Source organism: Giraffa tippelskirchi, chromosome 8 (genome assembly GCF_054371585.1).
Source record: "Giraffa tippelskirchi isolate mGirTip1 chromosome 8, T2T-mGirTip1v1.2.pri, whole genome shotgun sequence".
NCBI classification, from domain to species: domain Eukaryota; kingdom Metazoa; phylum Chordata; class Mammalia; order Artiodactyla; family Giraffidae; genus Giraffa; species Giraffa tippelskirchi.
Genome location: NC_137282.1, coordinates 158,262,784 through 158,290,681, shown reverse-complemented (window position 1 = coordinate 158,290,681; position 27,898 = coordinate 158,262,784). Strand labels below are relative to the sequence as shown.

The 27,898-nt window shown below is 53.1% G+C and overlaps 1 protein-coding gene across 3 annotated transcripts; it reads right to left on the bottom strand.

The window, feature by feature from the left end:
* Window positions 1-813: 813 nt before the first annotated feature.
* Window positions 814-23,517, bottom strand: TFAP2A (transcription factor AP-2 alpha). Of its 3 annotated transcripts, none has more exons than XM_081517969.1 (7): window positions 23,370-23,517; window positions 13,877-14,311; window positions 10,707-10,758; window positions 8,431-8,662; window positions 6,412-6,530; window positions 4,359-4,500; window positions 814-2,501 (listed from the first exon to the last, which is right to left on the bottom strand). In XM_081517969.1, the coding sequence occupies exons 1-7, from the start codon at window positions 23,400-23,402 to the stop codon at window positions 2,213-2,215; spliced, it is 1,302 nt and encodes a 433-aa protein (XP_081374095.1). In that variant the 5' UTR covers window positions 23,403-23,517; the 3' UTR covers window positions 814-2,212. The 3 variants fall into 3 exon arrangements, with proteins under 3 accessions (XP_081374095.1, XP_081374094.1, XP_081374096.1); XM_081517968.1 differs by lacking the exon at window positions 23,370-23,517 and adding an exon at window positions 18,853-19,202; XM_081517970.1 differs by lacking the exon at window positions 23,370-23,517 and adding an exon at window positions 15,549-16,134.
* Between the last annotated feature and the right edge of the window lie 4,381 nt (window positions 23,518-27,898).

The window sequence follows — 27,898 nt, the reverse complement described above, 5'->3', positions numbered from 1 at the left end:
GGGACTGGAGGGAAAGATTCTGGGAATCCACAGACCTACCCAGTCCCCTCTGCTGCCTCAAGAGCTACTAAGAACAGCCCAGTAATGAATTCATCTCTAAATGAAATATTAAAATAAATGGGAGGCAATTTGCCCTCTCTGTCTCTGCTCTGTGTACATTTCTGCCACTCTTCCCAGAAAAACTAGAACCAGTTTTAGCTCATTTGCATGTCTTAGCCACTGAGAAGCCAGGGCAAGTTAAGTGAATTTTGAAGTGGGTATTTCCTTTGTGCTAATGAACCAACAATTTAAATTTCAGTTATCCTCTGAGACAGATTCCCAAGTAGTTATGAGGGGCAAGGGGGGGGTTCCCCTGGCCTGTTGTCCATCTTCCTTGCCATCCTTTAGGTTTTGGCTCTGACGATTTTATATTTTGGTTTTCAAAACACAAATGAAAACCTAAAGGGTCAACATAAATAAAATATAACTTTATTTTTAATAATCAAATTAATGTTTCTAGTAAGGAAAAGATAGTATGTCATTCCTTGAGCAGTACACACAATCTTTTATCCAAAAGAATACATTGGGTTTTATTGTGTCATTTGTCTGAATACAGACTCAATGGAATATCTAAATGATACCCTGCTCTGAACTCCAAGTTGAAAGTAAGTTTTTATTATACTTAAGGGAAACAATGGGTTCAGCTGCTTATTGCAAGGAGCAATTGCCAAGGGAGAGTTAAACTCAATTACTGTAACCATACTGAATAAAAAATACTGCCAAGAACAAAAATACGCCTGGGTAAAGACAGCCACTGAATAAAAAAAATCGACATAAAGCGTATCAAATATTTATTTATCTGGGCAACAAAGGACTATGATACATTGACAGGCATGAAAACTACTGCCAGCACAACTCAATACAATACAGCTATAACTGCTTCCAAAATGGCCAGTGAAAATACAGAATACCAGGCGGTCCCAAATGTTTGAAGTTCTTTGAACAAAAAGAGAGAGAAAGAGAGAGAGAGGAAAACATCCCTAACCCTTGGTTTAAAGACAATACTCATTTATTGCTCAAATGATGCTTTTAAGGGAGGACAGTGGAATAAAATAAACTTTTTTGCTTCTCCCCCACAAAACATAGAACGGTTATCAAACCACTCAAGTTAAATCTTTCCAGGGTCCAGTATCACTTTTTTTTTTTTTCCTTTCAGTTCAATGAAAAGCTAAATGTAATACTAATTATTTATAAAATTTTATTTTACTTTTTAAAATTTGTTCAGCTGTTTCATTGTTGTCTTTAACATGCTACAACAGGGCTAAATTCATGAATCCCAGAGGAAAAAAAAAAAAATCTCCCAAACCTTGAATTCCTAAATAAGTACCATGAACCACATGAAGAACTAATAGGAAAGATTCAAAACCCACTAAACAAGAGGTAAACGAGATCACCAGATAAATTAAAAAAAAAAAAAGGCTTAAAACAGACTCACCATATTTACAATTCCCATTAAATTACACATAAATAAATATATACAGAGACATGAACACTGATTCCCTTATAGAATTGTGAATCGTGTTGCCAGAGAAAAAGTTCAAGTTAGTCGCTTTACCTTGAAGAGGGAAAACTTTTACAACTGAAGACAAGACATGGAACTTCGAGTATCTGTGTTCAAGTTTATTCACAATACTGATAAAAATGTCATGATCCTTTTTGCCTTTTTTTTTTTTAGTATGGCTACAATCTGAACTGAAATATGTAAGGAAGGTGGTGATTCCATCCCGTGAAACTCATAGAATTTTTTTTTTTAATTTTTACGTTCTTTTTTCTACAAAAAAAAAAAAGTTTTTAATTTTTTGTTGTCTTTGTTGTTGATTTGTTGGGTTAAAAAAAAAAAAGGTTCACAAACTCGGACAGAACTTTTCTTTGCTGGCTTCACGGCCTGTTCGGTTCTCTTAGGCTCCACGCACGGGAGGGGGTAAAGGGGAGGTGATGCTGATGGGGGCGTCGGGGCCGGGGCCTGAGGGGTCGCCCCTCTCGCCGCGGAGCGTGGTTCCCCGGGCCCCGGGGACTCCGGAGCGAAGGCGGCGGCGGCGGCGGCGGCGGCGGCGGCAGCAGTAGCAGCAGTGGAGGGTCGCTGGTCCCCGGCGCTGTCACCTGCCGGCGGTGGGCGGTGGGGGGATGGAGGTGCAGGCGGAGGTGGACGGGCGGGCGGGGCGGGAGGAGAGCCTCACTTTCTGTGCTTCTCCTCTTTGTCACTGCTTTTGGCGCTGTTGTCCGTGTGGCTGTTGGGGTTGTTGCTGAGGTACATTTTGTCCATGGCCTTGAGGGCCTCGGTGAGATAGTTCTGCAGGGCCGTGACTGCGGCGCACACCGCCGGGCTGCCGAAGCCGTGGGAGATGAGGTTGAAGTGGGTCAAACAGCTCTGGATGCCCGGCTCCAGGATGGGGTTGGGCCGCGAGTTCCCCAGGGGCGATCGGTCCTGGGCCAGCAGGTCGGTGAACTCCTTGCAGATCTGTCTGCAGCACAAGCAGAGCAGAGAGACCGGGGGTGAGGCTCCGTGTGAGCAGCACCAGCAGCGAAGACAAGACCTTCCTCCCTGCAGCCAGCTCTGTCTGCATGACAGCTGACCTGACTCAGGGCCCCAGAGACAGACAGGGGGTGCAGGGCACAGCTGGGGAGACCCAGCCACCTCCCAGGATCCATCCACACATCTCCTGCTCCTTAAACACTTCCACTAACGGCCCCCCACCTTTCCACCTGTGTCTCTCCCCTCTCAACTGCATCAAACTTTTCTTTTTCTCTGTGCTGTGCCCTGTGGCATGTGGACTCTTAGTTCCCGCACCAGGAATCGAACTGGTGCCCCTTGCAGAGGAAGCAGAGAGTCTTAACCACTGGACTGCCAGGGAAGTCCTGAACCAAATTTTTCTAACCCCCATTTCTCACTCACACCACGCATCCCTGATATAGGAAAACACTTCACCCATCAGGACAGAAAGGCAGGTGAGTAGGAAGGGCAGGGAGTCAGAAACACAAGCATCTCTGCCACAGCCAATAGCCCGCACCCATCAGCTGTCCTGCTCAAAATACTATCGAGACCCTCTTCCCTGACCTTCCAGCGCGACCTGAGCAGTCTGAGGTCTGGGGGGATAACTCTCCACTCATGCACCTTCAAATCAGGGTGGGTGTGGACAAGGAAAGCAAAACCTTTTCTTGGGATTGTTTTACTCTTAAAAAATAAAAGGCACTTCAATACCCAAGTGTGGGGATAATTCAGTGGTTTGGGGAAGCAGAAATAGACATTTCAATCTCCCTTGCCACCTCTTTTCCCATGCAATTCCCCCCCCACAAAAAAATGTCTAGGTAAAACTGTGAGTGTGGGTGTGCTTAGGAAGCTAAGAGAAGAGGGAAAAGTTGAAATACAGGTGATGAGGCCTACAGGGGTAGCTCATTCTCTGAATCTGGGAAGCCAGGACTGGCTGGGGCCTTCCTGAGGCAGCAGCAGCTTTTGGGTGGGGGCTTTGGGTAGGGGGCTTCACAGGGAGGAGGCAGAATGGGGAGTACTGGCAGGCTGCCTCCCCCAAGGCCAGTTGATGTCCCCAGGCCAGAAAGTGCCCCACCAGAGGCCTCAGCCTCTGCCCTCTGGATCCAGCCCTCCTGGGACATTGACTTTGATAATTATGGGCTTCCAAACAAGCCTTTTAATTTCCAGAAAACATCAAAACAGTCATTTTCTTTTCACACACCACCTGGAGAAGCCTATTCAGCCCAGGCACCGATGGGAATATAACTTGGGCCATTTTGAAACTGATTTGACATCTCTCCTGTAGGCTAGAACTTGTGGGGTGTGTGTGTGCGGCACTTTTGAGGAGGTCGAGAAAGCAAGGTGAGAAATGGGAGAAGGGATTAGGGTGGAAACTAGGCCAGCTTCTGACCTGAACATTTTGCAAGCCACTAACTTAATCCTTGCCCTTGGAGAACCTATTGATAAGAGACAAAAACTGACCCAGGCAAGTCTGTCCACTCCTTTAAGATCTTGGTTCTGGTTTTCTTGAAATAACATAGTCACAAAGCCACACTCAGCTTCCCTCACATCCCCACTATACTCCATTCCCATACATGCTAATTTTTTTTTTCTTTAAATGAGAAGGTAGGGCAGAAGGGAGGGGAAAGAGGGAAATACACACTCATAATCTTCCTTGTATTTCCTCTTTAAGTTCTATCATGGTTTATTAGATTGTGTTGTAATTTCAGCGTTTACAACAACAAAACTGATTAACACAAAAGGAAAAGAGGCCAAAAGTGAGGGTAAAGGCGATTTTGATGTTTCTCTTTGACAGTGAGACACAGAGACCCCGGAGAGGTAAATGGCTTACTTTGTAGCCAGGAGCATGTTTTTTCTTGTCACTTGCTCATTGGGATCGGAATGTTGTCGGTTGAGAAATTCAGCTACTGCTTTGGCAGGAAATTCGGTTTCACACACGTACCCAAAGTCCCTGGCTAGGTGGACAGCTTCTCCTGGCAAGAGGTGAGAGGAGGAAGGAGAGGGCAAGAGAATGAAAAAAGCTGGGATCAAGACTTCCAGCTCCCTTATTTTCTTAACCCAGCTGTTGCAGGAAACACAAACGACTTGTTTCCCCACTTGAGGCATTTTCTTTCCTTCTCTGTAGTATCTAGCAGATGCATTTCTCAGGGAAAATGGCCACTTACCCTAGAAGGCCAAGATGATTTGAAAATGTAGATTCCCATCACCTCCCCACCCAGTCTCATCCCCCACCCTGACGATATTCTCCCACCTTCTCTTTTAAAACGTTTCTTGTGTTCCAGCCTCACACCTATCAACGCGTTCATAAAATGATATTCATAATTACTCCTTGAGCTTTTCTGCAAGGGAACGACTAAGGGTTTACATTTTAACTTTATCGCATATAATTATCTGTTCATCCAAACCGATTAACCAAGAGGATTTGAGGGTCACTCCACTGAGTCTGTCTGTGTTGTTGATTTTCGAATCTTTGGTTTTAATTTCCTGAACCAGTTGGTTTTTACTGCAGGGCTTCCTGCCATTAGCTCCAGCTCCGGAAGAACGCATGCGCCAATTAGAGCATCAAAGCCCTCTCCGCGGAGCTTGTTTCCATAAAATGGAGCGGAGCACAAACAATAACAGTTCTCCAGAAACTGCCTCCCTGCGATGGGACTCAACCCCCAGACCCACGAACACTCTCACACTACACCCAAAGTCGCTACTACTATTTTCTTTGCGTATAATGCTGTCAGGGTCTGAATGGTGGTTTCCCAGGGCACCGGTATTATTTTAATACAGTGCTACTGTAGATAAGTTTCTGGAACTGAACAATTGCTTATTCCTTAACAGTTACGTGAGTTATCATTTTTGACACCATTAACAAATGGTTCACAGGATTTCTCCTCAAATTCGTGTTTTTAAATATTTTAAAAATTATTTACAATGCGAGAACCTGAATTCAGTCATACAATATCTCCTCAAATACAAGATATAAGTAAGATAAACTGCCATCTTTAAATATAAATGGTGGTTTTGAAATCTGCACCATAACTTAAGTTCCTTTTTTTCCTATTGGCATGAGACATTTCCAACAGAACACAAAGGAAAATGCAAGAGAACTACACATTCATTCCAACACACCCAAACTTTAACCAATTTAGTATCAGACAAACTTAACAAGGATCTGGAAGAAGTAAGAATGTGACTACCGTGACTAGACTGTGGTGTATCTCGAACAGGGAGTGAGGACAGGGTGAGCTTTTGTTTTGAGGAGTTTAGAAGCCTGTGTGTGTGTGTGTGCTTAAAAAACTGGCATGAGAAACTTTCTGCAATGCTTATTTCTTTTTTCTTTTCCTATCCAAATAACTCAAAGTCTAAAACTGTTCATTTTTCTTCCTCTCCAGTAGAGAAGCACAATTAAATGAGAGATAAGGGAGCATATGTTTGGAAAACAAAAACCTGAAAGGGCATATAACCCTGAGCTTTCAGGATGGTCTTAAATCAGGATGCAGGTCAAAGATTCCCAAATTAATTCAGGAAGTAATGGTCACGCATTTCTCAAACGCAGATGTCAGAGTAGCTTAAGTGATTTACTGCTGAGCTCCATAAAGGAGACAGGAACTTGAAGAGTATGCAGTTCTTAAATTTTCACATTGTTTAGGTCAAAACTGGGCTGGGGGGGGGGGTGTAATTTTGTAGCAGAGGGGAAGAGGAAAGGAGGACAGGACTAAATGCAAATAGTTTTTTCACATGCAAGAATCCCGTTCACTTCCAGCTACTACATTCTCTGGAAAAAAAATGAAATTGCACAATTAACACAAAATATAACCAAACATCTGGCTACTGAATAGCATCCACTTTCCCAGGAGAAACTTCCCTTCTTGTTAGCAAGGGAACTCGCTTACCCTCTACTAGTGATGTGAGCAGGGTGACATTGGCAGCTTTACGCCTCCCTGCTGGCAGATTTAATCCTATTTTGTCCAGTTTTTCTCTTAAAGATCTTCCTCCATTTTTAGACTTCGCCCTGTTTCACAAATATATGTGAGAAATGGATTTAGAAAACATTCAGTTGCTCTGCATACCAGTGTAGTCATTTCGACAACTTCCTAAAATGTGCTTTTAAAAATTAAGAATCCTGGCCCCAAGATATATAAGGAAAGGAAACCTGGTAAGGAAAGATCATAGGAGATGCATGCTTGCTAGACTGTAAAGCACCCCCTGTATTCACTTATTACTGCAACTATGGTGGCAGGTTGGAAGGTTTTGATTTTTCAACTCTCTAAAGAAGAACCACAAACAAATAAACATAGTTCTCATCTCCAGGGTGTGAAGTATTTTTGAGCTCAACTGATTACTGTATATTTTCCCTGTTGTTACAATCACACAAATCCCAATGGGGTCTTTAAATTGTCTTTGCAAGATCTGTTGTGAGCCTGTTCAGAGTAACCAAAGTTATCATCACTCTCAGGTTTCTTGCTCTGGCTTCAGCCCCAGTGGGAAATTCATTTCACCAACTGTTTACATGCCATGTCACCAGCCTAACTGGAAATGTCAAAAGTTGATATCAGCCTTTACAAACGTCACTGAATTCAGAGACAGTGGAGGTGGTTCTAAATAGATGTCTAAATAGACTCCCATAATCAGAAAGTGGTTAAGATAAATTGTTTAAATAAAACAGCAAATTAATTAATTTCGGATTTTATTCCCTACTCAAGTGCTCTTTAATTGTGTGGATTAGATTATACTCCCCTAGGTAAACAGTCTCCAATACTGGGGATGGGGGAAGGGGTAGGAAGAGGCAGAGGCAGATTTAGATGTGTCAGTGAAAGATTACAAAGGCACAGCAAATGACTATGAAGGAGGAAGAAAAGAGTAGGTCAGCTAATGCTAAAATCTGCCCAAAAATGGTTTTGTAAGCCTTTGTATAGGATATACCCCATCACAGCAGAACTCTTGGTCTATAAATAGCTATATGAATACATGTCAAAGAATGAAGTTTGGGGCCCACTTTATTAAAAACTAGAAAGAAGTATAAAATATCTGGGACCGTTCAACGTAAGACCCACCACACACAACCCTAGGTGGGACCCCCCAAGAAGTAAAAAGCCCACAGGAGGGACAAACTGCCCTCAGGGAAGGTGCTTCACCTCGCTGACCCTCATAAAATCTTATCTAGGAAACGAATCACTCCAACCTCGCGCGCTCGAGATGAGAATTCCTGACCACGTAGGCAACATGCAATCGTAGGTAGCGACCAAACAAAATGCACGTAACCCTGCCTTGCACGCCGGCTGGCACGTGCGGACGCGGCGCATCCGAATTATTAGCGCAAGCCCCTCGGGCCCGTCGGGCCTGGGGTGACAGGGACGCGGGGGCGTGGCGCGCTGACTCTAAAACCATCGTCTTCTGCTTAAAACTCTATTCAAGCGCCGCAAGCCCTCTGCGATCAGAGACCCTGCATGGAGGCAAGGCAAAGTGAGCCGCCCGAGATGAAGTTTTCCTAGGCCCGCAACGTGGACGCGAGGAGGGAACAGGCGGGTGCACGGCGCCCCGCGGCTGCCGCGGCCGGGACTGAGTCAGCCGAGGAGCGAGCTGCGCGTGCGCGCGGGGAGGGGCGGGGGGCGGCCGAGCGCCCGGTGAGCGCGCCGCGCCGGCCGCGCGGCCCCGGAACGACGGAACGCGCGCGCGCGCGCGCGGGAAGGCGGCGGAGTGCGCAGGCGCGCGTCGCCTCGCCCCGCCCACCCCGCCCCCAGCTCCCACCCACTCGGTTCTACGCTCCTTCTCCCCGCCCCTTTCTTTTCCCGCGGAGGGCGGGCCCGTTGGCGTCACCGCCCTTGCGCAGGCGCAGTGCTTCCCCCGCCCCCTCTCTCCACGGCCGCGGGGCGGGGCGGGGCGGGGCGGGGCGGGGCGGGGCGGGGCCTCACCTCCTCAGCACTCCGCCCAGCAGCGAAGCGTTGAGACACTCGGGCGGTGAGAGGCGCCGCTGTACTTCCGCCACCGTGACCTTGTACTTCGAGGTGGAGCTGAGGAGCGAGAGGCGACCCGGAACTGAACAGAAGACTTCGTTGGGGTTCACGACGCCGCCGAAGAGGTTGTCCTTGTTGATGGGGATGGCAGAGACGGCGTTGCTGTTGGACTTGGACAGGGACACGGGGCCTGCGGAGACACATGGGGAGGCCGCGTGTGGGCGCCGGGGATCCCTGTGGAGCCCTGCGGGGCCCCGGGCCCCTCGCCCCAGGCCTGCGCCGCCACCAACCCCCCCTCACCCGCTTCTCCTCCAGCCCCGAAAATCCCATGGCTCCTTCCCCACCTGCCCTGGTCCCTCCGGCTCCATCCCTGTGGGAGGTGGAAGCCTGAGCCCCTCGGCGGGTCCCCCTGGGCGACCCCGCCCCGCCAGCCCGGCCCGTCCTTCCGCCGGGACCCCCTCGCCCTGTAACCGCTGGGGCGCTGTCTAGAGGTGCTGGTGAGACGGTGACCCTCTCGGCTGTCTCAGCATCGGAGGACCCTGGGCCCCAGAGCCGAGAGAAAAGCCCTTTGTGGACTCAGAAGCTTTTGCGGGGGCGGGGGCTTCTTCAGTGATGGGGAGAAACTGCTCAAAGACCCATAATTAAAATCAGCCAAGAGTCTCCACGGCTAAAGCAGCCTGTAAAAATGAGCATCTCAGTCATGGCACCCAAGCCAAGAGAAGCGGTGGATTCAAGTTGTCACACAGCGCACACGCCCCAGCCTTTTGATAAATAATCCTGCCCACCCCCCTTACGTTTATCTGTGAAAAGGAGTTTGGAAATCCATGCCAAGCCCAATTTCGAATTGAGGAAAAAAAAGAATAAACAGGTCTACCATGGAATACTAGCAATGTGTTCTTTCGAGGAGCAAAGAGTTAACAGTCCCTACGCTTAAGCGCCTTCTTTGAGGGAGGGGGGAGGCTATATTCTTATTAGTTAAAATCACAAGTTCTTCATTGTTGGATTCCCCCATACTTGGAGAAAAAAAATTCAAGGCCAGCAGGAAGTGTACCAACACGCTGCATTTCTAACACCAATATAATTCAGATGCATTCACAACCACTTAAATACAGTATGCATTTGTATTAAAATTCCACATGGAGACATACTACATAATACATGCTTATCACAGTACTCTCTCTTTAATGGGGATATTTTAGACGTATAGGGAGGGGGGACTCTAGGTTTTGGATAGATCACTTGTGACATTAATAGCTCTGGGGAGGCTAATAGAGACAATAGGAGTTAAACGAACTCTTGAGAGATTACTAATAAAAGAGCCAATTATCATGTCGACTTGGAAAGAGCATCTCTTAAGATTTATCCCTTGCACATCTAATTTGACGTGACAAAGACTTCACAGATGCAAAAATGAAACTTTAAACTCGCTAACAATATACTGATTGGGGTTAGAAATGAGAACAGTTTTATATAGCATCATCCTCTGGTGGTGCCTAGAATCCTGAAATGTAACGTTGCCACTATAACCAAGAAAAAAAAAGCTGCTGTGAATAGCATTTAATCCAGTAAACTTTATTTTACTCACTAAATGCAACATAAATTACAAATCCATCCAAATCATTTGACACTTTTAAAAAACAATTTATGCTCAGAACAATTATGCTAATAAACCTGACATCTTCCAAGAAGCTCATTTTAACCAAAAGCCAAATTTTTGCTAACCTAATTCACAAAGTTTAAAAAACTCTTCAACACCTAATGAGAAATTCAGTATAAGAACTTGAAAGTTTTTTTTTCCCCCTCTGCTAAGGACTGCTGTCTTTATCATCTGCCCCCATATTAATACTGAATTATTTGCACTGTTTTTAGCATTATACACTTCCTAACACTCATGGCCACTCACACAGTGGATTAACTAAACTGTTAAAAAAGCTATTCAAAATTGAAATGCCACTTCCAAATCTGCTCAACTATTATACATTTCATGTGTTTGTCCAGATATCATTAAACTAAATTAAATGATCAAGTCATGAATCAGAACAAAGCTAGCCTGTTGCCATTACTAACCTACTGAAAGCCGATCATTTAAGCATTGCTGTTCTATGCCTATCTATTCGCTAATTCTGAGCCTTTAGGAAATCCTACTTGAAAAAAATAAATACACCTCTGCAAGTTCTTTTAAATACCACTATGCCTGTAAGGACATGCTTGGAATGCAGAAGGAAATGGCTTACCTTTCTTAATTACAGTTTGATCTGGGATGTTAATACCCGGGTCTTCTACATGCTGCAACAAAAGGATACACATGGATGTAAGTGTATAATCAAAACAAAAGGAAATGAATATTTCGCGCAAGATAGGGGGAGGGGAAGGTGTAGAATCGAAATCCCCCCTCCCATCTGGTGACATTTATATATAAACATCTCATCTTGGCTTATTGGAATTTGGGGCTTTGCAGCTCAAGAGGTTTCACTGTACACCCATGGCCAATTTCTCGACCCCCAGCAAATAATCCACATTTGAAGGAGGTGGGAGTGGGGAACAAAACTTTCTTTGGAAATTAAATCGAGTTTGGGAACACCTAATCTTTCTCACAGCCTGCTCAACCTTTCAAAATACACCTAGCTTTAGTTTGGCGCCTCAGCGGCTTCGGACTTCAGCGATTCCACTGTTCAGGCAGCAAAAGCCAGAGAAACACAATAGAAATGACAGAGGCGGGAGTGGCCTGGGAGTATTAGAAACGTTTTAGGTAATGTGATAAAGAGCAAACGTGTATATGCACCTTCACTTACGGAGAAACAAAAAAAAAAAATTTTTTTTTTAAGGACTACTGTCTAAATTGAATATCAAACATCAAATTGGATATGAAAATGATAAAAAGAAGCGGGGTGGGGGGAGCCTTTGAGGATTCCCTGCTGTGTCCAGCAGCAGATTTGTTAGTGTGGGCTTCTTTTTTCCTTTTTTTTTTTTTACAGATGGATGGGTATACATGTGTGCTACAGTCAAAACGTGATTAGAAAGTAAAATGAAATCATGTTTTCTAATGCAGAAACTGACAGGCAATATAATGTCTGGCTGTGTTTACAAATTAGCACCAGGGCTGCTGAGATAGAAGATTTCGCAATCGTTACCAAACGCAGGCATTACAATTTAAAAAAACTATTACTTCCTTCTCTAGTCTTTGTCCAACAATAATACTGATTCGAACATTTTCCATTCTGTCTTGGATTTATGCTCCTGTTAATTGTGCCTGATCGCAATGATTCCGGGTGGATGGTACTAAGTTGCTTTATTACAGGTTTTATTATACTCAATGCTCTCATTTGTAACTTGCCTAAAGTGCTTCTGGATTTAAGTATAATTAAATTGAGAAATGTTCAGAAATGACTACTGCTGCAGTTCTTGTGTTTTAACTATATGGGGAAATATGATCCCTTTATGCATGCACCCTAAACCCATAAAGTAAATGTACTGTGGCATAATACTTTTATTTGTGTTATTTCTAGACCTTGTCCATACAGGGAAGACTGTTAAGTTTAAAACCCCACTGAGATATTAATGATTAAATAATTTTCACCATTGATTTGATTTTCTTAAATATTTGGCGGTCGTTCTCATTAAAGGTTAACTGTTGCAGCAATGGGAAAATTGAAAACAACCCTTTTCCTGACCCAAATTCCTTTGAAAGAATTTTTTCTTAAAAGGTTGGGGGAGGGAAGGGGAAGAGCAGCAACTGGGTTTCCTTGTTTTTATTTATCTTTTGGTTAATTTCTCCTATAGGCCAATTTCACCACAAAGAGTGACTATACAGGTGTTAAGAATTCACACCAGCCACTTTGGAATTTTTTGCAAAGTAGAGCAATTCTAATTCACGGTAAGTTTAAAAAGCTTGCAACGTTGTTTTGCAATTCAAATATTTCCAAGGAGCAGACTAGGATCAGGACTCAGAGACTCTTTGGGAAGGGGAACTCAAATGGTCACAACTTCCAAGTTTGTTTTTTAATGGCCCTTCTCCCAACTATTCCTCCTCTCATTTTACTTTCCAAGAAATGAACTGTGTAATATGTTTCTAAAAACATGTATGAAAACATACACATATGCACGCACACAAGACTGACTAAACCCCACACTGGATCAAATGCCTACTTTCCTGCTTTCCATGCTAGGCTGCTAAACATAACCAACAAATTTCAGTGATTAACTAGGCCAAATGAGAGATGTAATAAATTTTCTATTTCCCTATGTAACTTAAATAACGTTTTAAATTCACCAAGCAAGCAGGTAAGTTCATCTGACCATTTTCTTTGCAATCTAATGCAGTAATCATTAAACTGTCAACGGACATATTGCTGCAATATTTGATGCAGTAATTTGAAATAGCATTTTAGCAAAAATCACATCCAGATACATTTCCTCTCCAAAGAAAAGCAGCATTAACAGAGCCTTTACAGCTTTAATAAAATTATTGGCTTGTTCTAATTCCATTTCAGGAAGGTTGTGAGGAAACCATAAATATGTAGAATTGAAGCAGAGATGCTGGTTAAAATTTAATTTCAGAAAGTATTTTCAAATTATCAATAGCCTGGTTTGCACTGCCAAAGAGTAAATGTGCTAATACCATGCTTATTTAGAAATCATCGAAAACTGCATTTATTGATAATAAATGAATTAGAACTCAAAGAATGCATTGCCCAATAGTCTCAAAACATTAAAGTAATATGGGGGTGTAGCAGGTCCTGATGGGCGTTTGGAACCCAGCTAATGATTTATGAGGTCAGCACTTAGCACCCCTAGGAAGAGAAAAAAAGGCTGCATTTAATGTCCTCCTGTTCGGATTTGCCACTTAGTATTCTTTAATCAGGGTAGGGTATACACATAACTTTCAGAGACCCCCTAGCACTCATAAAATCCGGTCAAAATAATTTTCTTCGTGTGTCTTTTACACGTTCTTTTAAATCGCTAGGGCATTTAAACGAGCTCTTTTGATCCACTCTAAGACGTCTTTCAGGACTGGGAGAAACCCCCACGTCAGACATAGCGGTGGAATCAGATCCTCTCATAATCGAAACAGTTTACTGTCGCCGAGAGGGGAAGGTAGCGTCCACGGTGACACTCGTCTGATTTATAAATGGTAACGCAGGCATTGTTTGAAGGAGCTCTGCGAACCATTGTTCTCCCGGGCGAACTCTCAACTACTTTTGAATCTTTGGCATGCGGTTGTCTAGGTGGGTCCTCAAAGGGTCCACCCGATAAAACAAAAGGAGATTTGGAGAAAGTAAACAGCTGGGAGGAGGAAAACCGAGTCCCCGGGGCTGGACGTTTCAGGGGGGACCCTTTCCCGGGCGTGGGTGAGCGGGGACCGCATTTGCTCTCCCGCCTCCCGCGCGCGCGCGCGGCCTCTTACCGGCACGTCCTCGATGGCGTGAGGTAAGGAGTGGATCGGGAGGTCTCCGAGTCCGGAGCCAAGCCCGTGGGGGCCGTGCAGGAGGTCCTCGTGCCGCCGGTAGTCCCTGCGAGGATCCAGGCCCGACAGCTGGTGGGGCAGCCCCCGGTGCGTGTGCAGGAGCCCAGACTCCTGGCTCTGCCTCTGACCGGGCCAGCCCGGGTGCTGCGGCTGCGGCTGGGCGTGCAGGGGATTCAGGCTGTAGGGGTCGTTGACGTGGGAGTAAGGATCTTGCGACTGGGGGTAGATAGGCTGGTAGGGCGGGGGGAAGTAGGGGGGCTGGAAGTCGGCATTGGGGGTATGGGACAGCGGCGGGGCGCTCGTGTAGGGAGATTGACCTACAGTGCCCAGCTGGGGCAACCGTGCCGTCCCGTTGCTGGCGCCGTCGTGACGGTCCTGGAAGAGAGCGAGGCCAAGGGGAGAGAAGACTGCATCAGGCGTCGGGCCACTCCGCAAGGCTGAGTGCGAAACCGCCCGGCCCCGTCCTCAGGCCGCCGCGAGGAACTAGCCCTCCGCGGGGCTTTGGCAGAAAATTCTCCAAAAGCGAAACGGGCCCTTCTTTCCCCAATCGCATGGTATTTTCGCCGGTGCCAATCGAGGGGGCATAAGAGACTCTCCATAGGCGTTTCTTGCAAAGGGGGGGGTGGGCAGAAAAGGGCCTCCCGGACTACAGCCCGCTCAGCAGCAGAGGGAAACCTCCCTTAAGCAAAATTGAAATTCCTAGTAAATATTAAACAGCCAGAAGCGGCCTTTTCTCTCTCCCTGGCTTTGAACCTGCCTGCCACGGCGTTATTGTTTACCCTGTTCCATTTATTTGGAGGGGGAAAAAATCATGCCCATTCAAAGACTATTACCATTTCATGACTATTTAAATAGAAACATATTTCGTAGAGGGGCTGTAAGGAAAGCCCACGTTTAAATTACCAGCTCAAAGAAGGTTTTTAACTGCGGGATGGGGGGTTGTCTTTCCACTTCCTCACTTAGGAGCCTTTTCTGGACAGGGTCGATTTATGAGAGCGACGGGGAAGAGGGGGACGTCAAGTCAAGGTTTAAAATGCAAAGATTCAGCCTTATATTGAGTTTAAAAGAGAGATGCGCCCCGGGGCGGAGGCCCCCGCCCCTTCCACCCAGCCCCAAAGGGCAGTAGAAACGCCTGACTTCTGTTCCTCTACTGCAATTCGTTTGCAAAACAAGTGAACGGAGTTGATTCCAGGGAATGCGAACCCTCGGAGGTTCAGCCCCGGGCCCCGGGGAGAAGAAGGGGCACGCCGGGCAGCGTTTTTCCTGCATCCGGATTAAGCATCAGATGTTGAGCACGTCTCGGGAACAAGTGAAGCGGCGAGGAAATAAAGATGAACGCGGAGAGAAAACACGCTGGGGAAGTAGCGGCGAGGTAGGTGTGCGAGCCGGGAGAGGTCGCGCGGTGGTGCGGGGGGACCGCGTTCGACAGAAGGTTGGAAGAGAAGGAGAGAAACGGGGGGGGGAGGGGGGAGCGGGAAATGCAAACGAGGAAAGGCGGGCGCCCTGAAGGAAAACCGGGCGAGGAACCCGAGGTCTCGGGCCGCTCCGCAGCCCCAGGTTTCCAGGCTAGGATTCCTAAAGAGGCAGGGGTGGGGGTGGGGATGGGACTCACCATAGCTGAAAAACTGTGAACTAACATCTGCGAAGAGTCTGGGGTAACGAGTCAGGGTGGAAAACAACAAGCAAGCGCGGAGAGCCCGGCTGCCCCGCCGCCCGAGCGCGCCCCACACAAAAGGCGCCCCGCGCCACCCAGGACTCCGGTCACCGCGCCGCCGCTCCCCCGGGCGCCGGAGCCCCACTCTGGTCCATCCGAACTTGAACCACCGATTCGAGCGGCGCCTTCAGCTGGTCGAACCCACGGTCTCTATCCTGCCGCGATCGGGTAGGATTCAAAGTTCCTTAAAAAATGGAAAAAAAAAAAACCCGAAAAGGCAAAAAAGCAAAAAAAAAAAAAAAGTGTGTGTGTCTGTTTGTGTCTGTGTGTGTGCGCGCGTGTTCCTTAATCCGTGTCTCCCCCTCTTTTCTGAGCCGCGGCTTCGCTTGAGCTTCTAATAACCGCGCTGGGCAGCGTTCCTGGAGCCTCCTAATAGCAGATATTCATGACTATTAATATTACACGAATACTTAATAAGGGAAGAATGCCTGGAAATCGAGCGTGAAGCGGAGAGGCAACTCGCGCCGGAGCCGGCTCTCAATGCAGTCCATTGACGGGAGCCTCAGTGTAGCAAATCGGAGGTGGGGAGAGGCAGCGCGCGAGACAAAAAGCGGGCGAGAGAGGGAGCGGGCGAGCGCGCGGGGGGCCGCGGCGCGGCGGCTGGCGAATCACAGGGAAGGGGCAACATTTTAAAAGGTTGCAGGGCAGGCCAAAGCGAAAGAGAAAGAGGGAGACGGGGAGACCGAGCGCGAGCGCGCGGAGAGGGGGAGAGTGTGTCTTGCGTGCGTGTGTGAGAAAGAAAGTGTGGGCGCGAGAGAGGAGCCCGGAGTGGGGAGAGGGGAGGGAGAGCCCGGGAGGAGGGGGGGGAGGAGGGAGGGGAGAGGGGGGAGGAAGGGGAGGGGGCCGCGCCGGAGCGCGCGGAGGGGGAGGCCGCGGGGGAGGGGGAGGGGAGAGGAAGCGAGCGAGGACAATCAGACCTAAAAGGCTGGGGCAGACCTCGGCATGCCGCGGGGGCCGCGCGGCGCTGCCGGGCACTCCCGGGGACCGCAGCCGGGCGTTCGAAGGGCTCTCGGCCCCCGAGCTGCGGCCGGCCGGGCCTCTCCGGCCGCGGGCTCCTCCGCTCCGCAGCCGGGCCTGGGGCGCGGGGTCCGGCCGCCCGCCGCCGCGCGGCTTCTCCATGGCCCGGCGCCCCGCCCGGGACCGGCTCTCGTCTGGGCCGCCGCTCTCTTGCTTCCCGCGGCCTCCGGGGACCGGCCGCTCTGCGCCGCCGGCCGCCCCGCCCTCGGCTCTCCGGGGCCTGGGCTCGCGAAGGAGGGGCGGGGCGGGGGGCACCAGGCCGCGGCCCGGGGCGCGCAGAGACGCGAGGCGGCCCAGCCCGGGCGCCGCTGGCACGGGTTCCCCGCTCCCGGCGCAAACCCGTCCGACTGGCTGGGCCACTCCCGCCTGACGCACCCCCGATGACACGGCTCGCTCTCCCCCGGTCGCCGCTGCCAGTCTGCCCGCCGGGGTGTCAGAACAAGCGGCACCTCGCCTCCTGCATGTCCCTGCAGAGCCCGGCATAATTAGACAGCCCCGAGCCGGCTCGGAAACCCGAAATCCCTGCTCCGGCGCTCGCCACCGCAAAGTTGTTGAAACAGCCTTCACTGTTTTCTCCTCCTCTCTCTCCTCTCGCTTCTCGTCTTTTTCTCCCCCTTTGCTCTCACTCACACGTACATGCACTCGACGCACCCCCACAGGGTCCTCACTCTGGGGGTGCAAGTTCTTCGTTTCCCACCTGGGTCCCCCGGGCGCCTCGCGCCGCTTTGGACCCCGCCCGCCGGGGCTTTCGGCCTTCGAGAAGGGGGATGCCCGAGCCCCGGGCCACGGCCCGAGGAGGCTTAGGAGCCCGCTGTCACCCCAACCGGTCCGCAAAGGGCCCCCCGGCCCTGAAAACAAAGCGACTGGTCTGACATGGAGTCAGCCTCTGCGCCCCGCACCAGCCACGCCACGAGTCTCCAGCTAAGCAACCGACCCCTTGGCATGTCACTCCGTGCCCCATTCACAGGGGGAAGGAAGGGCGAACAGGAGGGGCTGGGAAAAGAAAAAGAATTGAAATAGTCCACGGAGAGAAGACGAGGAGGGGGCGGGGGACACGTCGTTCACCCAAGCCCAGGTTCTCATTTCAAGTGCAGACCCCCGCCGCGCCCCGCACAGACCTCTGCGCTCCACATTCCCAGCTCTAAATGCCAAAAAGAGAGAAGGGGGGGGGAGCCAAAGCCGGGACTGCCACCTACTATTTACGTAGGTAGTCTCTGGCGGCGGCCCCCTCCCCAGTCCGCCCTCCTGTGATTCATCGGCTCTTTCCAGCGGGGGGCTAGAAGGGGGCTGGGGCAGCTGCCGCCAGGCCCGCGGTCCCGGGGCTTCCCCGGCTGCCCCACGAAGCCGAGCTGCCGGGACTGTGGGTTTTGAAACGGGCTCCAAGGCGGCCCGCTCTATCGGCCGGGCGGGTTCCGCGCACCGGAGGCTGTGGGCAGCCCCGCCGGGATTCCCACGGTCACGCAGCCGAGAACGCGGCGGCCAGCAGGCTCCCGCCTCCACCCCAGGGATGTGCCGACCCAGTAGCACAGAGCGAGAAGCTGCCTAGAACTTCTCGAATAACACAGGATACTGGAGGAAGCCCCGCAGCCGTTCGGTGGAGGAGTGCTCCCAAACTGAACCTGCTCACGGGGAGGTGCGCCCCCGCTCAGAGCGCAGGCTGCGGGCCCCTTCTCCAAACGGGAGGGGGCCTTTTTAGAGCGGGTTGGGTGGAGGAGCGGTAGAAAAGAAGGAAAGAATGAATATATAAAAGAAAGAATGTTAAAGATCAGAGACAAAGAATTAAAGAAGGAAAGGGGTTTTCCCTTTCTCTTTCTGGTGACCTGGGCCCTCAGAAGCTCGTTGGAGAGACAGCAGAGTTCACAGACCCCTGCCCCGTTGCCAAAAATGACTTCAAAAACCCACGCTCGTCTACCCTTAGTCACACTCAAAATTGGTCCAGAGAAAATCGGGGGCGGGGGCGGGGGGAGTGGGACAGGGGGCTGCGAAGGAGGAGAATGAAAGAAGGGAACGTCCTTAGCCTTCCTCGCTGGCTTCTCCCCTGCGCTCTTCGGGAGAATTGGAGAGGCCGGCGCAGCGCTGGGCAAAGTTTGTCCCACCCGCCTCTCGCAGCTGGCGGCGAGGAGAGGAGGGAAGCGGAGCTCCGAGCCTGCAGCCGCGGGAGAGAGAGTGCCCGCGCCGCGCTTACCTCGCAGTCCTCGTACTTGATGTTGTCCGTCAGTTTCCAAAGCATTTTCATGGATCGGCGTGAATAGATTTGGCCCCTCTCCGCCTCGCACCCAAGTGGAGCTACTCTCCGGGTAAGCGCAAAGTGCCGGCTGCGGGCGGCGAGCGCAGGAGGAGGGGGAGGGCGAAGAGGAGGAGGGTGAGGAGGAGGAGGGTGAGGAGGAGGAGGCGAGGAGGGAAGGAGCTCCCGTGTGCGCTCGGAGATCTCCCTCTAATGGTAGAAACTTTTCCCTTTTCCTGCTCTTTACCAACAGCCTAATCGCCTCATTAGCATATCAACAATAGTCCAATTGCTCGCCAGCACCACAATCTGCCGCCGGCCGCTCCGACCCAGGTATAAAGGCCTCTGCGAGCCGCGAACTCGCTCCTAGAGCGCTTGCCCGCCCGGGAGCCCACGGAGTCTCCCCTGAGCCCCGCAGCGCGCCGCTGAGCCGGCGCCCCCGACCCCGTGTCGTCTTCTCTCTCCTCTTCTCCTCGTCCCAGGCCTGCGCACGGTCTGAGTGGCCGCTCCCGGGGCCCAGCTCTCCCAGCCCGTCGCCCCCATCCCTGCCTCCACCAGAGGTTTCGTCCTTTCGGGCCCTGTCCAATTTTATCAGAAATTATTATCCTTTTTCTCAATTAAGTATAACCATCAACCCAAGACCGGCGACATCACTCCAGGATTTTTTGCCCAGCCAGAGATCGCCTCCGCTGCCGGCAGCCTACACCTCCGGCCGCAGCGCCCCGGGAGTTTTATTGGCTTCGCGCTTCACACACACACACACACCCCCCACCTCCCACCCCCAGGTTGGAGATTTTTGCCAAACGGCTTCAGTCGCTCGGCTGGGGTTTGCCATCCTTTAATTGCCGCGTATAAAATAAAAAGTGTACCCTGAAGAGGCTGCTTGACAGCTCCAGGGGTTAAATGCTTTTCCTCTCATTTGTACGAAGCTAGGGCCGACGGATAATTCAACGTGGTATTTGGGCTAAGGGCTTCCTAGGTGCGATGTGGACAGGAATACGGAACTCCTACGGAGGCTCACACACGCTTCTGGAGTTGAGCCGAAATACCGACATGTGTGCGGCGTGTCATGCATGCATCAAAATAAATCGCTGGGAACCAACCCTTTGCTGTGCTAATCTGCTCCAGTTTTCCCAAGATTCCCCTTTTTAATTAAAGCAGGGAGAGTTCCTTCATGATTTGGTGCTGTTACTAACGCGGGCGCGCTCGCGGCGCAGTGCCCGGCTGGCGCGGAACCTGGAGGCCGGGGAGCCACCCCCTAGCCCGGGTCCGCCAGTCTAGGCTCCCCGGCTCCAAGCAGGGGCCTGCGCGCCCTACTCGGGCTTCGTGTTTTGTTTTGTTTTTCCTATTGTGAAACAGAAAAAAAAATTTTTTTAAAGAAAGAACGACCGAAAAAGATGTGATGTAATCCTTAGAAATCAATTTCCCCCGGTGAGCGTCCTCGTTTGTCCTCCGTAAAAAACCTTCTTTCTCCCTCTGCAATCCTGCAAACCACTCCCCACCCCCACCCCCAGCCCCAGCCCCAGCAACAGTAGGTTTCACCTCTGAGTTGCTCTAGTAACGACCTCTGATTCCGTCTAGGCCTGTTTCTTGCAAAACTCTAGGCCTCCCAGTTTTCTCGGTGCGTCCTCGCAGGGGCGGAGGAGGGAGGGTAAGAGACTGTGGCAAATAGGAGCGTTGCTTAACAGGTGGAAGGAAGGCGAGAGGAGGGGGACCCCCTCCTCCCCAAGCTGCCCAAGGGAAAGTCTCCCTCCAAACGACAGCCGCCAATGCCCCCAAGCCTGGCAGAGTAGGCCACAACCACCACAGTCCCCCCAATGACACCAACAACAAAACTTTAAAGTTACGAAGGAGGCTAGAGCTAGAAGGGGGTTCAGAGCCAGGGATGGGGGGAGAGGGAGGCTCCCTCCCTAGGCCCCGGGCCCTCCCTTGCAGTCCCTTTTCCCACCTGCACACCAGCACAGCCTCTTGGCTGAACCCAGCTCGAGACTTGGCACGGTACTCCGCCCTCAAAAATGGTCAACTTCCAGCCTAGCGCCACGCACCCTGCGGGCTGCCCCCAGGGCCGCCGCCCAGAGCAGCGGCTGAACGTCGGGATCGGGGCCGCCTGGAGCACCGACACCCTCCCAGCCGCCGCCGCAGCCCCGGAGAGCGATCCACAGGCCACGCTCTGGGCTGGGAGCAGGGCAGTGTACACCCTCACGTCGCCAGCGCCCCCAGTGCTCTTGGGGAACTCTTTTAAGTTTCGCTTTCTTTCTCCTTGTGGGCTGGGGAAGGCATGTAAAGGCCTTCGTCTTATCCACCTTCCCCCTTCGCTGACCCGAGCCCCGCGGATCTCTGGCTCCGCACCCGCCGGGGCTGCTAAACTGTTGTTGTTTTCCCGCCGAGGGCTCCTTTGAGGTGCAGATTGGGGCCCCAGGGCTCCGCGGCGCCGAGCGCTGAAGAAAGGCCCTGGCGAGCGCCCCGTCGCCCCCGGAGCCAGCGAGGCCGCGCTAGTGTGAGCGTCATTTCCACCACAAGTCTCTTCATTGCATGTCAATGCTCCGGCCTGCCCCAGACCCCAGGACGGCAGCGCCAGGCCTGGAGGCAGGGGTCGGGTGTGTCCAGGCCTGGTCTGGGGGCGTGTAAAGGGCATTGGGAGAAGACTGAGTTATCTGTGTGAGGGACAGAGACACCTGAGAGAGACCAAGAGACACCCAGGGAGACGGGATGATGCCATTTTTGCCTGTGGTGGTGGTCACCACCAAGTGGGCCCCAGGAGTCCAGCAGGCCCAACCCGAGGATCCGGCCCCTGCAGACCCCAAATCCGCCTGCCCCACGCGAGATCCCAGCTTCCCGCTGCTTGTTAAACTGAGCCCGCCTGGAGGCAGGCCCAGGGTTCAATCCTGTCTCCTCCAGGCTGGAATCGTGCTGCTTCTCAACCTCAGCAGGGCTCACTGGAGGCCCAGCCCCTGGCCAGGCCCGCACTCCTGGTCTTTTCTCGCCCCAAGGAATTCTGCGGCAAAGTTCACCTGGCTGGAGGATAAAACCGAAAGACCTCGGTTTTCAAAGAGCCCCCCAGTCTTCACCCTCCAGAGAAGAGAATGAAGGGCCCTGAGAGCCACAGGGCAAGAGAGGGAGAAAGTGGGTACCAGAGACCTGAGCTCGGAGTGGGATTTGCACCCTTAAGCCACAAAGTCTAACTCTGGAGATGAAGTTGCACTTGTTTAGGTTTAACTGGGAAGGAGAGGCTTCAAAGACCTCCCAGCTGATAAAATAATAAGTACAAGGAAAGAAAGAAATACATCGTGTTGACTTCCTTTTCCCGACTCCAGAGAGCGAAGATGGGACTTCTCTGAACTTTGCTTCTAATGGCCAGAACCTGAAACAAGCAAAAGAATTCGCCCTGGAAGGAGCAGGACCTCGGCTTTTCTTTAAGAACTATGGGGACTTCCATTGCAATGGGCCCGCAGGCTTTTCGGCACTCAGAATCTCGCCCCAAGAGGCCTTCCCTTGGCTAAGGCGAAAAGAGGGCCCCGCGGTTCCCATTAGGAAATCGGCGACAGGGCAGAGGCTGCCCTCCTCACCAGCCAGGCCAGAGCCTCCCTGGTTTCGTAGGGAAATGTCTGGAAGGTAGGAGGAGGACGCTGAACCTAAGGCTCCCTTGGCCGAGGTCAGGCCCCGGGCTCAGGAAGCGAAGTATCTGAGTCTACTTGGCCTCGCGGTGCCTGAGGCCTAGTCGGGCCAACGTCGGGAGGCGTCGGTTTCGACCAAATCTAGGCTTTCTGCCGCCTCACTCGCCACTTACCGCCCCCCACCAGTCACCCCCACCCGGAACCCAAGCGGTGAAAAAAAAAAAAGCTTCGGGAACAAGCAGGAGTGAAAAACTCAACTTGGCGCAAACTCTTTAAGGCATTCCCCGAAAGAACACGCTCGCCGGCGCGACCCGTCCAGCCGTCCCCCTCTCTAGTCCTCCCGCCCTCTGGGTTCCCCCAAATGTGGAGACGGGAAGAGAGACAGGTGCACGCGAGCCCCGGCTCACGCGCAGCCCTGGGGTCCAGGGCGAGACCAGAGGCGTAGCGAGCACGGAACCTTCCCTCCCGGCGCAGCGCACCCCCGCCCCGCGCCCTGCCCCCGCGCGAATGAGTCATCCAGCCCAGTTTCTACTTGGGGGGTGGTGGCGGAGGGCGGGGGGGGCCCGGCGGCTGTAGCGCCAACCACAAGTGACCCCCGGGGCCACCTGTGGAGCGTGCGCCGGACTTTCCCCCGCGCCCGGCCGGCCGGTGGCGCGCGTGGCCCCCGGCGCCACGGCCGCCGCCTGCGCCCGTTTCTCCTGCCCGCGTTCTCTCCGGGGAACACTCCTGGGCGCTGCCCCGCGCGCCTCCCCTGCGACTCCGCCGCCCTGGGCCACGGCTCTTCCTCTCCGCCTCCCCCCGCCCGGCCCCCTCCCCCGCTCCACCCCCGCCCACCTCAGCCCCGGCCGAGGCAAACCCCCGTACCTGCCAGTCCCCCATTTTGGCAAGTATGGACATCGCGGCTCGGCGCTCCTGGCGACGGGTCCCCGCCGGGCATGGGCTGTAGGGCTCGGCCGGGCCCGCTCCCTGGAATCGCTTAGGCAAATCCTCCTTTTTTTACCTGCTCACCAACATCTCACCTGGTCATAAAGAGCTGGGTTGCTACCTGCCGACGCATGCGCGCTAGCCCAGGAATTCGCTCCGCCAGCCCTAGTCCCAGCGCCTCGCAGAGCTGACCTGGGAAGTGATGGATTTATAGCCGCGGCAATCTCGCCATCAGCTCCAGCTTTTCCCAACAGCCCCAACCCGCTTTCCCGGTCAGTCCCTGGCCGGAGAACCAAGGCAAACTGCCTGCTGGAGGGTGCTGGGAGCGACGCGAGAGTGACTCGGTGTGTTTGCGCACTCAAGCAATGGGGGCATCTGCACGCTCGCCCCCGGGCTCTCTTCCCCTTGGGAACTTTGGGGGTGCTGGGAGAATCTCCACCCCTGGGTGGGGGGGGCGGGGAAGGGCAAGACCCGGTGCCTGGACCCGCCGCTGAGGTGCCGCGCACCTGGAGGCACGCGGTGCGGCCTGATCCCGGTTCCGGTCTCCCCACCGGCCAGCGAGGTTCAACCTGGCGGATGCGGGTCCGCAACCCCCAGGGCTCCTTCAGCGTCGGATCTCAGATCAAAGTGTTTCTCAGTAGGTGAAGACGTTCACGGTTCTGTTTCATTTCTGGCTTTCAGGTTTAATCTCCTCCCACTGCAGACAGTCAAACACGCGCGCGCACACACACATGCACACACGCACACACGCATTTGCGTACTCAGACACGCGTCTATTTTAGGTCCACCCTGGCCTCTCACTTTCACGGGTCCCCGCCCCTCCCCCACTCCTCGGTGGCTTCCTGGCTCTTTCTTTCTTTTTTTTTTTCCACTAAAACTTTTTAGAGGGAGGACCAGGGCGTCGGTGATTCTGGGCTGGGCCACCGAGGTTTGGACTGGGGTTTGCTTTCCCATGACAGATAAAATCACTCCAATGATTTCACCGCTGTCTTCTAATTAGAAGGGAGCTTGAAAAGAAGCCGCAGGATTCGGGACTCCCTCGGAGCTCACCTGCTCGGGAACCACATCTGGCCAGGAGGGAGGCGAGGGGAAGGGGCTGAGCCTCTCGGCCCCCAGGCCACCGTGCCAGCCTCGGTCTGGCTGCTGCCAGTCCCGGGCTTGGGCCTGGGGCCCCTGGGACGGGGGCCCAGTTACTTTCCCAAACTGCCGTCGCGGGGACCCAGAGAGGGAAAAAGAACCGGTTTCAAATCCTCTTCTCTGACGAGTCAGGCAAATGTGGGTGAAAGGTCAGCTCCGCGCTGAGGGGAAAGACTTGTCCCCACAACAAAACCTCCCCTTTCTAGAACCCCTAAGAGCCTCTCTCCCGGGCGTCCGGCCCCAAAGGCCTTGCACTCTCCTGGCCTTCCCAAGGGTAGTGTGGCGGTGTCTCTCAGACCTTCCCTTGTCACCCAGGCATATTCATCGTCCCTGGGCTGCGGGACTTGGAGCCCGCGCCGATTCTCTCTAGCTGATTGGAAACTTTCTTGGACCTGCCTTAGAACCTGGCTCAACAAGTTTGGGTTTTGTTTGTGAGTTTGTTTTTTGTTTTTGTTTTCAGCGAATTTTAACTAACTTAAATCAGGGCGTTTTTAACCCATTCGCGTCTATCTTTAACCTCTCCGGCTTTTTCCAGCAGTCAAAATAGTTTGGTGAAAACCCAATTCTTCAGAAAGCCGAACGCACGCGGAGGTCGCGCCTGTAGCTAGAAGAGTCTCCCGCGGGAGGTGCTGTGCGCCCTTTAAAGGGAGACCAGGTTCAGGCCCGCGGAGCCTGGCTTCTCCCTCTTAGGAGTGTGAGAGCTGGAGGGACCTGGGACCCGGCTGACTGGGCCAGGCCCAGCCGAGGAAGGACTGGCGGGCCGGTGCCAGGGCCGAGATGGGGCGCGAAGAGTTGCCAACTTAGGTCGTTTGGGGGGAGTTGGGAAGGGAGGCAAAGCTGCTAGCGTGCTTAAGCGCGAAGCCAAGGGCCGTGCAGAGTGGCCTGGAAGGGGACAGCACAGTTTGGGAATACAGCAGCCCAGGCCTTCGGCGTGACGGCCACCGGAGTCCGCTAAGAGGCCTGGGGCGGGGACCAGGGTGGGGGCAGGGGAGGGAAGGGGGAGGGACTCGAGGAATCCTGGAGCGGCCTGGAGCTAGAATTTGCCTCTGGAGTGTGACCCCTGGGGGTCCGAACTCAGCTTAGTCGGTTTACATTTACAGACTTATCTGAACCTCAGTTTGCTCACTTGTAAAATGGAGAATGTGTTGTGAGACCTCGCGAGGAGAGTGGACGCAAAGCGCTTGGCAAGGCGCGCATGCGGTGAGCCAGAGGGTGCCGAGCCCGCCCAAGGCCGCCCTGCCCCGGCCCGCACCCTCCTGGCGCCCGAGTCCGGTTCTCTTCCAGTAGGTGTCTGCTCCATCGCTCCTTCCTCAGGCGCATTGCCGCCGGACGTGGCGGCCAACAGCTCCTCCTGCGCCTCCCCACTGACAGCCCTGGTCTGCCCGAGCGTGCGCCCTCGCCCTTGCTGACGAGACACCGGTTTCGCCCCGCGGGGCCTTTCTCCACCTCGACCTCCTCGGTGGCTGGAACCAGCCTGATGCTGTCGCCTCCAGGAGGGAGGAGCCCTGAGGGTGAGGGGGGCGAGAAGCGGGACACCTCCCAGCTTCAACCGGCGCCCAGGCTCTGATCAGCCTCCTCAAGGTGCCAGCTGCGCCCAGTGCCAAGGCAGGCCCACGGCCACTAACTGCTCTTGGCAACAGTCGAAGCGCCCAAGCAACCTCCGGAACGGGGCCTCAGGCCTTTTGCAAATCTGAGAAAACTTAGGCTCCTCCTTTTCTCCCCCCTCTCTCTGTCTCCTTTTCCCAGGTTAGGGGCGAGAGATCAGCAGGATCCCACAAAGCAGGTTCCGCCGCTAACATCGAAGCCCCCCGTCTGGAACTTTTCTGCGCCCGCTCCGTGAGGGCGGGAGGACTTGGGGTCAGACTGCAGCCAGCTCCCAGTCAGGTAATGCTACGCTCAGGTTCCCGGAGGCCCCTGGTGTCCCGCGAGAGAGGGGTGGAATCTGTTCCCAGCCAGTAATGCCCCGCTCCCGGTTCCATCACCCCCAAAGTTGCACCAGGGCTAGCCTTTCCCTCAGGGCAAATGTCTTCCTGGAAGGGCATTCACTCCACCCTACAATCTCCAGGAATATTCCCGCCTTTTCACTCATCATGAAGTGCCAACCTCCCCCCAGAGTCCCCGTGGAGGCTCCTTAAGGGATTTGGAAATCTAGATCTGAGCAACAGGTTAACTCACACATTCACACCTGCGGTGGTCCCGGGTTCGCCTGCCCCTCAGAGGAGGAGTCTGGATTATTGGGAGAGAATGAATTCTCACCCACTGCTCCTCGCCCCCAACCCCCTTATCCTGCTGAAGCTCACCTTCCTGGCTTTGAGGCCTGAGAGAGCCTAAGTCAGTTTGGGGTCCTCACTGGGTCCCTCAAAGCATAAACTGGTCTCTCCCAGGCTGACCAGAGAAGGAGAGTGCTGGACCACTCGGGGGGGAAAAGGCTGAGGGGAATGGACCAGCGTCTTGCCGCTCCAGAATCTGAGGCCTTCACCTTGAGTGATTCCTCCCTCCAGCTCACGAAAGCCAGCTCAAACCTCCAGCTGGACTAGGGCAAAGGAATAAGGTTACCAGTAACGTCAGAAGAAAGAAGTCAACCCTCTTACCATCGGTTCCCGGGGAGAATGCGGAAGGGCCACCGCGAGAGCCGACGTGCGCCCACCGCGGTACCTCCAGGGGCGCACGTCCAGCAGGGAGTTCCTGGAGCAGTGGGTTCAGAAGGCCGGAGGAGGGCAGCAAGCTCGGAGGCCCAGAGGCCAAGAGCCTAGAGAGGACCTGGAGGCCGGAGGATCCCGGCTGAGCTTGGGGCGGCCCCGCCGCGCGCGGCCCGGGTCCCTCCCGGCCCGGGGCGACAGGTGCAGCCGCAGCCTCCGCCGCCTGCTGGGCCGGGGCGGCCGCCGCGCACTGGTGCGGAACCACTATCGGAGCGAGTTTGCGCTTCTGTTTACAAAGCAATCCTGCCATCAAAAGAGGAACAAAATCACCACTTATCACACCCTGTCATAAAGTAATCTGCCCCGGAGGGAAACCCTAGCGAAGAAGCGCGCGGAGTGTGTGTGTGTTTGTGTGTTGGAGCGGGTGAGGGGCGCAGTGTGGGGACGCAAAGGAAAGGGGAACTCTCCCAACTCTTTTCCAGGGAAAACCGCTTGGACAAGCCATGTCCCTCCAGGCCAGGGAAACAGAGGGTAGTCCGCGCGCTGGCGCCGGGGTGTGACAGAGGAGTCCAGGCGGGGACCTGACTCGGCCGGGCACCGGATTGCCCTATTGACTCTGGAATCCGCATCGCCCCTCTTCCACTGTCTGCTTTTGGGGTGTCTTCCAAGATGCTCCCCAGACCTCCCTTATCC

What these genes read in the sequence shown, in the direction of transcription:
- TFAP2A (XM_081517968.1), bottom strand. Translation starts at nt 18,903, where the DNA reads ATGAAAATGCTTTGGAAACTGACGGACAACATCAAGTACGAGGACTGC. An exon ending in TCAAGTACGAGGACTGCGAG is followed by an intron (nt 14,312 to 18,852) that starts GTAAGCGCGGCG and finishes GCTCTCTTCCAG; the next exon opens with GACCGTCACGACGGCGCCAG. An exon ending in AACATGCTCCTGGCTACAAA is followed by an intron (nt 2,502 to 4,358) that starts GTAAGCCATTTA and finishes CTTGTGCTGCAG; the next exon opens with ACAGATCTGCAAGGAGTTCA.